The sequence below is a fragment of the Durio zibethinus genome, chromosome 6, assembly GCF_047325235.1.
Source record: "Durio zibethinus cultivar Kanyao isolate XHJ-2024 chromosome 6, ASM4732523v1, whole genome shotgun sequence".
In the NCBI taxonomy this organism is placed as follows: Eukaryota; Viridiplantae; Streptophyta; class Magnoliopsida; order Malvales; family Malvaceae; genus Durio; species Durio zibethinus.
This window is the reverse complement of record NC_143167.1, coordinates 31,156,256-31,168,378: the sequence shown is the minus strand read 5'-3', so window position 1 is coordinate 31,168,378 and position 12,123 is coordinate 31,156,256. Positions and strand designations below refer to the sequence as shown.

The window sequence follows — 12,123 nt, the reverse complement described above, 5'->3', positions numbered from 1 at the left end:
GAATTAGTGCTTAAATGGACAGTATTATGAGAAATCATTGGCAGAAAGTATCGCCATAATTGAAAAGAGAAAGGAGAAAAAGTAGCAGAGAAAGGTTGTAACTGAAGCAGCCCACTTGCATATACAAACATGAAAACTACGGCATAAAATGGATCGACAACGATAAAGTTATCGAATGATTCACACATGATTCCAAGTGACCATATCACAACGGACCAAGCCCACAAAGACATGACAAAAGATAATCAAGAACTGAAAGGAACAGAACAATAACAGAACATCCTCTGTTATTAATTTCCATCAAAACAATCACAACAAAAACAATAACATCATCATCAAACAATGTCTAGAACAGATAGGTCTTGAAACTTCCCACCTCCTAGGTTTTTTTTAGACAAATCAAGCAAGTGTCGAGTTATCGGCGGGCGACGTCCAGACGATGTCCTTAAGCGCCGGTCGGAGTTCTTTACTGCAAAACTGGTTGTACTCAAGGGTATCACCATGGTCTTTTTTAACTTCGACCACCAGAAACGACGGCGTCACTGCAAATATGTCAGCAGCAATCCCTAATTTCCCTTTCCTTCCACATTCCTGCCCCTGCAACCTCACACTTGACTCGCTCTTCTTGACGCTGAACTTCACCGACTTGGCCACCTCCTCCAGTCTTGATATTACACTGCTTGCTGGCCTTGTTGTAGCGAATCTAAGCTCCTCCTTCTCTTCTCTCTTCTTCTCTTCAAACAAAGGCGATAAATCAAAGCCCTCAGACAGAGAAATGATATGGAAGGCGTTCAAAGTCTCAGGCTTGGATGATTTGTCAACATTGAACGCTTCAAATTCTAACTCTTCCTTGGTTCTAACGGTCTTAGGCATAGATTTCTTGAACCAAGACGAGTCCATGACCTTTGAGATAGTGATTCGGGTACTTGGGTTGGGATCTAAAAGCTTAGTGATTAATCTACGAGCTTCAGGGGAAAACCATGGTGGACACTTGAAATCTCCTCTATAAATCTTCCTATACATGGCTACCAAGTTATCATCTTGAAAGGGTAAGAACCCAGCAAGAAGAACATAAAGAATTACCCCACAAGACCAAATATCTGCCTTAGCTCCGTCATATCCTTTCTTCCCAATAACTTCAGGAGCCACATAAGCCGGTGTTCCACAAGTTGTGTGCAATAACCCATCTTGTTTCAAGTGTTCTGAGAAAGCACTGAGTCCAAAATCTGTAACCTTCAAGTTTCCATCTTCATCTAAGAGCAAATTCTCCGGCTTCAAATCACGGTGGTAAACCCCACGACTATGACAGAAATCGATAGCAGAAACTAACTGTTGAAAAAAAACTCTTGCCAAGTCTTCCTTGAGCCGACCCTTGGAAATTTTTGAGAAGAGTTCTCCACCACGGACAAGTTCCATAGCAAAATAAATCTTCGACTTACTTGCCATGACTTCGTGCAACTCAACTATATTGGGGTGTTTCACCATCTTCATAACGGAAATCTCCCGCTTGATCTGCTCCATCATCCCAACTTTAATCACCTTCTCTTTGCCAACAACTTTCATGGCAACACCCTTCCCTGTCTGAAGATTCCGTGCATGGTAGACTTTGGCGAAGGTTCCATGACCCAACATACGACCAAGCTCGTACTTTCCATGAAGCAAAGCAGGGTGTTCATTTTTAGTTTTCTCCGCCATTTTTTCTTATCAGCTCGAGAAACACAACACAGAAAGAAGCTCTGATCTGAATTATTGTATATACAATAGAAGAGATAACATAAAGAAACAGAAGATTAAAGGCATAGATTTTTCACTTTTTGTTTGTTACAGTGCACGGGAATGAATCACCCGTCTTCGACGTGTTTACGGTGGCAATTCCTGCCGCCGATGGACCGCTTACCGTGTCCACACAGCTCAGGCCTCGTCACCGATGACCTTCTCATCTCTCTGCATTCCCTACAGGGATTTTTTCCTTTTCTTTTTTTTTTTTTTCCAAAAAAGAAATATTTTTTTATTTAAATGAAGAAGCTTTGCTCTATCTCTACTGCCAGGAGAGAGAAGCTTTGCCGTTCTCTTTTTCTTGGATCAACGCATAAACCTTCTGATTTATAGTGCATTTTCCTCGCGTAGAATTCCTATTTCGTCCCTTGGTTCATCAGACGATCATGAATCAACCCAGTGAATGAAACCCACATGGCAGGGTCTGATGAAATCATCGAGACTGAAACACTAGATTCTGACACGTGTAATGCTGGAAGGGAACCGCCATTTGTAGCGTGTGGTGTTACGAATATGTCGACCGCCCGTCTTTACAGCGGTGAATCCTCACGAGTCACGGCCTGTCGAAATGTTAGGTTCTCAATAATTCCGTGGGGTCCAGACAGTGATGGAAAGTCTGATTATTGGAGCGATGATAACTTATTACGCCGTTGAATTACTGATAGGGTGACTGTAAACAAAAATGCTAGAAGTAGACGTGAAGGAATCAAGGAATGGAATATCCTTTTTTGTTTAATAATGATTTTGGCTTCTTTGTTCTACAATTTTTCTCGGTTTAATATTTAAAATTTTATTTTGTGATATCTTGGATTAAAACAGTTAATTAATTTAATTTTTATAAATATATAATTTTATTGAATATTTATATTCATTAATAAATTAATAAAAGCCAAATCAATATTTAACTCCTTTTTTATTATAATTAATTAAGTAAATAATTAATGTACCAGTTTAGAGGTAAAACGTGGATTACGGGATGCGGAACTAAGGGATAAGGTGGAGCCCCAAGACTGCACTTTTTCTGTTTCTGGCAGTAGTTTGTCAAATTGGGGAGTCCCATCAAAGCCAAATGCATGCGGTAAATATCACTAAGTGGAAAAAGTAAAAGATTAATCCAAGATGATATTGATAATCTCATTTCTGATTTTTCCACCAACGAAAACTGTTATTTAATTAATAATATTAAATTTTATCTATTTATTTTTGAATAAATGATCATTAATAATTAATAAATAATCGATTTAATCAATTAAAATTTATAATAAAAAAATTTTGAGTTTAAATTTTATATATGATTATTAATTAGAATCATTTTGAATGCATAATTTATAATTATATATTTTAAATTATCAAATATAACATATTTTATCTTGATTTAAAAAATTAAATAACTTATTTATTTTTAAATTTTTTTCAAAAAGAAATGATCATTAGTAATTATAGATGGGTTGTTAATAATGTTAAAATCCGTTTTAAAATTAAAATTCTAAATTCATATTTTAATTATAATAATAAATTATTAATTAGTGATATTGATTGAAAAGATATTTAAAGGTAATTAATATATTATTTTCTAAAATTTGATGAAAACAATGCATGCATTATCAAAATTTTATTTTATTAAAATTTGTTTACACGAAAAAGGGTTATATTAAATAATAATTAATTTAAAATTAACTTTTCTAAAATCGACCTGTTAATCAACGACAAGTTATAACTATATAATATTTAAAATCGAATCATTTTACATTTTTTTTCATAAAAACTCTTTTTTTTTCTTTTTATCCACTTTCAATTTTTTAGGTTTTTTTTTTCTCGAAATATTCTATCTCAGATTCTTTCTGTTTGATTTGGGGGAAATGAATGCTTCGTGCGCCCTAAAATGATTAAAATTTGAGGATTATTTTTGGCAGTGTGTTTTATTAATATTCCTCTTCCGAATAAATAAGTCTTAAAATTTTGGCTCATATACTTGTTAAGCACGCCCTGCATGGACGCTGGAGTAACGTGCAATTTGATTTTTTTTTCTCCCTCACATTTTTTAAAAATGAGGCTGTTAATGATAAATTTTCACGTCTATATATGAAAATAAATCAAGTTTCGGTGCAAAAATATTTTTATAAATTTCATACACGATTAATAATTTAATAAATCAATCGTTAAAATTAATAATACATTTTATTATATATTTAAATGAGAGTATTATAATAATTGAGGAATCTAGATAGAATATATTCTTTTGAGTGATTCAACACAAATGAAATTAATTTGATGTTGAAATAATAAAAATAATTCTTTTGAAAGGCAATTAATTAAAGTAATAGTCAAATTAAAACAAAATAAAAAATTATAATAACTTATCCCATTACTTCAATACGCAAGATTGATGACATGTATTCAAGAAGAAGAAGACTTGATAAGTGCAACATTTTTAAAGTCCACGGCAGTCTCCGGAGCCACCAAATTTGGGATGGCTAACAACCAGAGAAATAGTGGACGTCGCCATCAATTTCACTTTGTCCATCTTTGACTGTCCCCTTCTAGTTATTACATATTATTCTCCCTTCATTTCTCGGAAAATCCCAATTTTTTTTTTTTCTCATGATCAATTTTTCCTTCAAAGAAAAATAAACAATTAAACATTAATATTTTATAATTAATACGTTATTTTTTAATTCAATGAAAATAATGTATTAAATGTAAAAACAATTTAATTTATTTAAAAAAAAATGAAAAATAAATTTAATTTTTTTATAATATTTTAATTATCTTTAATCAGTGTAACACCGGTTAATCGTGCCCTTTATAAATTCATCACTTCGATTATAAATATATATCTCTTATAATTTGAAAAAAAATATACTAAATTTCCCATCTGGGAAGCTGCACATGGACGGCTGTGCTGATGCACACAGGAGTGACGCAGCCATTGAGCGTTAGCAAGTGGAATGGATGGAAAATGCGTTCAGTCAAATGCAGCAAAAGAAACTCGTTTTCGGCGGCCACGCCCACCACAGACGGCATGATTTGGTCTTTAATTTTCATTCCTTGTTGCAAAAGCCAATCATAATTAAGACAAGTCTTAACACTTCTAATTGATTGCTTCCATGTTTTCGTTCCGCTGATAATTAAAACATTAAAAAAAGGCTGCTTCTCTATTGCTAATAAACCAACAAAGCAAAAATGAGAAAGACAAAGGCCAGAAGAAACATAAGCTGATCGGTTGTTTCTGGTTCAGGTTTGGATTGAAGATTGAGCATGGTTTTGGGGTCCCATGGGCCACATGGTTACACTTGGTTTGCCTGTCTTTATTGCACAGACATTGACCCCACACGTCCTTGGGTCTGGTCAGGTTCAGGCACCATATTAGCAGCAAATTTACGGCTCTGAACTTTGAAGTCTGGAACGGATCTATGTCCGTAGGTGTGGGGGCAGTTGCCCACACTAGGATCCAAAAACATTTTAGGTTTAGTGCAAAAAAATCTCAAAGTTCTAGATATTCTAATCTTTGCCTTCACTAAAATTTTTTATCATATTTATGCCTTGTTGTTAAGTAATTTCATTCTTTAATTTAACATTACAAAAGAAAACATATAAAGCCGGAATTAATAAAAATAAAAATTATTTTTAATTAATATAAATTTATGTTTTAATTTTTGTCTTTGACTTTATTTTTATTGAATATAAGAAAATTGATATTTGTTACTCTCCACATTATAATAAATATTTATTTATTAAAATTAAATAATAAAATTAAATATATATTTTTTATATTAAGACGTATTATATCTATATACCTTTAAGATTTTTATAAGTAAAATTATATTAAATAAATATATATATATATATATATACATAGTTATACGTGTGTTTATGTGTACAGAAAGATAATTTATCTATAATATTATAATATTTAAACTATATTCTACAAGAAGCATATAATTAATTTTAGCTATAAAAATTTATATTTATGGTATAAATTTTGCATTTTTTTGTAGAAAAAATATGTTATAAATGTAAATTTTTGTTTGAATTTTTATATTAAATATATTTCAATGAAAATTTTAATAAATTAAATTAAATTATTTACCTCCACTGATAAAAATACTAGATTCGTCTCAATGTGTAGTCACCCATTTCGAGGTCACATTTCATCATCACACCGATACGACAACATTAATGCTGTTTTGAATATGAATCGTTGATTTTAATTACTTTATATTTGATCAAGTTCTTAACACTACATTTTGTCTTTCTATTGTGGGAATGGCGTGAATACTCAAACAACATTCAAATGTTGGAAAAAAGGGGCTGTGATTGGAAGAAGGATAATGATCCGATTTAATATGTATTTTGGAGATAAGCTTTAGTCTTATCTATTAACTTTGTTCACATCGATAAGATTTTATATGTATGAATTTTTTGTTTATAAAATTTTATTTTTTTTATAAAATGTTCAAAGAGTTTAATTTGAAATTTTTAATAAACTATTTTCTTATAATTACCATCACTCTTATAAGAAATATTTATATAATTTTTTTAAAAAATTTAATTTATAATTAAAGTTCGAATTTAAAATTTTTGATTTTGAAACTTGACTTCACTATCACTATAACATCTCATTAATCAGTCGAACGCAAAATTAAAGTATAAGAGTAGACTTCCGACGGCTTTACTTTTTTATTCATTTCTTTCAAAGTTAATTAAACTTAAGAGTAAGAGTAAATGACTGTCAGGTAATATAATTCATCATAAATCAAAGGGATAAACTCGAAATGAAAATGCAGGTCAAAGGAGAAATGGATAAACATCAACATATTTTTAATGGTGTTTTTGTCAATAAAGTCCAAAATTTACACTCAAAGAACGACTTTGATCAGTTCCATCTCTTCTCTCATACATTGAATTGAGTCAGCTACAAATTTCCACTGATTTTATCTAATGTCCCAATTGAAGTTGTTAGAACGTGACCTTCATACCAATAACAAGCCAAAATTTCAAGGTAGGGTTCATTCTATTTAAGAGATGTATGTTGTATATGTAGATAAGCTTTGAAAAAACACTTTGAATTAAAGTGAAAAGAGATATGTGCAAGTAAAAAAGGTAGATGAGGTGAGATTGGGATATCCCGTAATTGTGAAAATGAAATGAGAGATTGAGAATCTGAAAATCGTTTCACGCTAAAGAAGCTGATAACATGTCTGTCCAAACTTATGCTGTAGTATCGATGTTTTGTCAGACCCTTTTTTTTTTTTTTTTTACTTGTATCTCTTAAATCAAAAACCTGACGACAAGGAAGCACTGTAAAAGAATTTGATTCAAGTTGGTCAAGTAACTAAATCAATACAAGCTGATACATTGCATTTTCAATGTAAAATCTTATCAATTCCACCATTAATTCAGAAAAATGGTTCAAATTTGAGAAAATTCTCATGGGTGAAACCCAATGAAATCACATGGAGAAATTAAGGCCCCTCCCGAGGAATTAATCAGAGAGAGAGAGGATATAAAAGATTTTGGGAAATTAATTTGATTGGTGGACATGAATGAACAAAACAAATGGAAAGACAATGATGCCAAAACTGTAATTTTACTGCTTTTAAACATTGCTGGTCTAAGAGTGAAAGGCTTTTTCCCTGTGGGATCCCCTAATAGTCTCAAGTGATAATTATAAAATTTTGTAATGAACACCATTCCAGTTGTTTTGCCAGCCTGTGTTTCCCACTGTTTTTCTTTCTTGGTTTTGGCTGCTTGTTTATAGCACATTTTTTCTTTAAAAAAAAAGCCAATGGATGATATATTATATAACAAAAAATAAAAAATAAATCATTGTTGTTATAATAACTTATAAAATACATATTAAATATATAGTAGTACAACAAAAATATCAGCACTAAAAATATTATAGATCGTGGCCAAAAGAAATATATCGGTTTATGGCCCTGTGACTTTTCAGTTTCATCAATGGACATATAATTAAAAAATCTTGCACAAAAACCAATGTTTCTCAAATTATTTCTGACTAAATTTTGTTATCAAATTTCCATATTGGAGTTTCAAAAAAAAAAAAAAAAACTCTCATTTAATTAGCATCCCCTCCTTTTTTTTTTTTTTTTTGTGTTTTAAGATTATTATAAGGAAAGATTATTTATCTTAGTCAGGCACCAAATCTTAACGGGACCATATGGCCAGGGAATCACAAAAGAAATATAACAAAATCACAACTAAATTTTGTAAAATTAAAACATGATTTTGTCTAAATGATTCATATATTGGTTAAGTTTTCACAAGATTAAAGTTTGATGTTCAATGTTTATATATAATTTTTTTCTCTAATACTTTTAAGTTGTAAATTTGGTTAAAAAAATTATAAAAAATTAAAAATTATTTTATTATATGATATATATATATATATATGTATGCATGCTAAGTCTAATTATATGAATTTTTACGGCAAAGATGGGTTAAAAAGCAGATTCTGTCGCCAGATGTATGTATACCAACATCGCCAGATTCAGAGGTTATCTGCAACAAATTAGTTAAGTTGTCAATTGCGTATTGTTATACATAACAAATCAATAAAAGTGACTGACAATACATTTTTTCAATAATAAAGCGAGAGCTATAGTAGTACGCAATTTGTCATCTAAACGTTTCAAATTCCACAAAATGTGATAATCTATCATATATATTAGCATATACACGTTTTAATATTGTATGTGAAATTCAAATATATATTTTTTTTCAAAAAATGCTTTGTGATAATAAATCGATATAAATTTGAATATATAATTAATATTCAATTTCAATTCAATTTATTTACGTAATTTTTTTTTATTTTCAGGTTGTGACCTTATCTATATATAAAAAATAATATAGGTCCTATTTGACCATGATATGTATCCATATAATCCATTCTTGTGATCACTGTCTATACATTTATAACTTGAAAACTGGTACCGATAATTAATCAAACCTAGATGAAGTAAGGCCAATAATTCCGAATATGTGATTGGGGATCAGTTACGTATGGTCTGTAATGGATCCCAAAGGGAACTTCTGATTCCCTATACAATCTCAAGTAAAACTGCATGCGGCTTTAATTTGATGTTTAGTATTAATCACCTGTGGATAACTATGGGACCAAACTCAATTTTTGAGCTGTTTATCCACTAATGTTGAGTTGCAGAGGACCCTAATGCCTTGTGGTCTTCCCCGTATAGAAGTGTGCGGATGATATGTAATTATTGAACTTATTGTAATATTTTATTTATGAATTAGTTTATTTACTCATGAATCAGTAAATATCATTTTTGAATTTATCGAAAAATTAAATGTTTATTAGAAAGTATAAAAATTTAAGATAAAATAATAAAATAAGTAGTATGAATCTATAATTTAATTAATGTCATTACAATAACACCGCAAATGATCAATGAATGCCATAATTTCCCAAATTTTGGGTTGTACTCTTTCATCTTTCTTTGGTTATAAAACTTGTTTATATGTAAAAATTGGGAGTGACATATAGATTACTATAGATATGATTACTAGGAAAGCAATTAATTAACAAAGTTACAAGTGGGTCAGTCCCATCTGATTGTGACAAAAGCAATAATAAAACAAGGGCTAAAGCATCTGATTTTGTAGGTTGGTGTATATTGTTAAGATTTGCTGGTGAGCTTAGATATTATGTATATATAAAAAAATAAAACAAATTTATTGATGATAATAAGGTAATAAATTAATGATATCTAATCATGAATTTAGAGAGAATAATAATGAAATTATGATCAAATCAAACTCCTATTATTTCATGCTTGTTTGTGGCTGTGAACAATGTTAGGTTCATTTGTATCATGTTCTACAGAACAAATTATGTCATGAAAAAAAAAAAAAAAGCCAGGTCGTTTAAAGCCTCTGTAGACCAATGTAATGCATCTAGATCTTTGATCAAACAAATGAAAAACTTAGGTTAAAAAGCAGCTTTTTTGAGCAAATTGGAGGGCCACATGGGACAACTAGCTAAGACAAGTTAAAAGGAGCCTGAGATACTTAGCAAAACAGTAAAATAGCAAATGATAAAAATGAACGACTATTAAGAATGGAAGATAACAAAAGCCACACAATGGTGATTCAAAGGATCAAAGAGACAAAATGAACCATCCAATTGATCTCATCTTACATTTATTAGAAAGCTATTGCGATGATGAGCTGCTTCACCTTGGTGCTGAAAATTTATAATGGGGTAAGATGACTAAAAGATATATGTCTATTAAAGAAAGACCCATAAGTTGGTAAACATCTCTATCATGAATATACATATGAAGGGCAAAATTGTTTTATTCTTTAGTTAATTCTAACTACAGAAGGATAAACAAAGAAGCAAAGGAAATGAAAGAAAGAAAGACAGATTTATCTAATTATTAATTCTAGTTCATTAAGAAAATTTTATAGGCCTATGTTCTGCAAATCAAAACCTTCTATTTGGAAAAAGGGTTTTGAAATTTTTCTACTAGTCCTAATTTTATGTGAGTTGAACATAAACAAATTGGAATTGTACCTGCTTGGTATACTTTGTTGAGTCTTGTCTTGTTTTGCCCACTGTTTGATTTTGTTTTATCTTAATACTGAAACTAAGACTCTGGGTTTAGATCATGGAAACTACATCTTGTCTCAGGAGAAAAGATTTTTTGTTGATGTCCTCTCAGCCGTCTTAGCTTTGGGAGCTAGCCAGTTTTCCCTCTCACATGGAATTAATGTTTAATTATTCAACACCTTAATACCCATATCCTAATTAGTACTTTTTTGAAGTTTTGAGAAAATTAATGGAGTAATTACTAACAGCAGCTATAATTATTGTCAGGGTAACATCTTATGTGTACTTTTTTCTTTCATTAATTTGATGAATTCAGTTTTGAAGGACAGAAAGAAAACCCTTCATGACTTGGAAATTATGCGATTCAAGAACTTTGTCAAGAAACCATATCTCTGCAACAGGCTGCGGAGTTCTTGTTTAATAATTGAATCGAGTCTTTTCAAATAATTAAATCGATTAGTAGGCCAATGTAGTCATAATTCTTTGTATTTGATATATAGGTCTTTTGTCTTGATCTGCAGGAACTGGTCAACCAAGAAATTACAGCATAATCAAAACTTGATGTAGAATCGATAGTATCAGATAAAGATTTTAACAGATGAAATTTCCATTCCAGAAGAAAAACAAGCCAAAGTTAGCTAACAAAGCTCATATCACCTAACAAAACCAGCGGCTGAACCACGAGATCAAGGAGTGGACAATGACAGGTTCGATTTCTGAGGTACATGGCATGCGCAGAACCTTATTTGATATATTAAACGACAGAAGTTTGAAACAAAAGAGTCCTGAATTTGAATATGATGACTCATTTCATATATTTCTCTGTGAACTTGAATTCTAGTTACTGAATTCTCATCAGAATATGTACTGGAAAAGGCCGGGGAGTACCTCAAATTTGTATATAAAATGAAAAAAAAATGCAAATAATTTACACTTATACCAATGGGAATTTTTCCTACAGCTTTATTGTTGGTCAGTTCTGAGGCTAAGATTGAAGGAGTACACAGATTACCAAGCCTTTTAAATGATCAATTAAAATTTAATTGACAGCATTGAAAGGTGTTTGGAGAAAATTTTGTAACAGACAGGTGGATTGCAAGGAAAATGTCACATGCCAGAGAGAGTGACTACACTAACTTTCTGGTTGATTCACACCTTATCTTGTTGAAAAGCTAACCTATCAATTGGATGCTCTTTTACGTAACACTGCTCAATAATGCAGAGCCAAGAATGATAAAAAAAAAAAAAAAACAAACAAACAAACAAACATCTACTTACCAGCTCAAAGCTTAAAATTAATAAAGCATTTCTACTTTTCTTAATAACTTAATAAACGTGATTAATGAGGTGATTAGGATCTCTAGAACCCCCTAAAACTTCGGTATCGCGTCTAATTTACGTGCCACTTATTCGACAAAACATTACGTTACTGCATGCACTGTGATTATATGTCTGTACTAGTTGTCCAGCCAAAGTGTTGGAGGGCGATGGATTTTGAGTTTGACTCCTAAAACCTCTGAAGGGTAGATGAAATACATAATAGATCATCCAGGGAATTAAATACAATCAGTTTCATGTGGTACAATGCTTTGAACAGTTTGAAAGTGGTTTTATTTCTGGATAAAGTTTTATTAAGGGGAACTCAAATTCCATTTTTAGGTGTAACAAGAAGCGGAACATTTGGAAACTCAATACATGCAGCCTGCACAGGCAAGCTCTAGTGCAACTGGTTTGGCCCTCGGCAGTCG

At 31.1% G+C, this 12,123-nt stretch overlaps 1 protein-coding gene across 1 annotated transcript; it reads right to left on the bottom strand.

The window, feature by feature from the left end:
* Positions 1 to 95: 95 nt before the first annotated feature.
* On the bottom strand, positions 96 to 2,277 carry LOC111284734 (CBL-interacting serine/threonine-protein kinase 6-like). Its single transcript, XM_022873616.2, has one exon. It carries the CDS (start codon positions 1,693 to 1,695, stop codon positions 400 to 402), a length of 1,296 nt encoding a protein of 431 aa, XP_022729351.1. The 5' UTR covers positions 1,696 to 2,277; the 3' UTR covers positions 96 to 399.
* Positions 2,278 to 12,123: the final 9,846 nt, after the last annotated feature.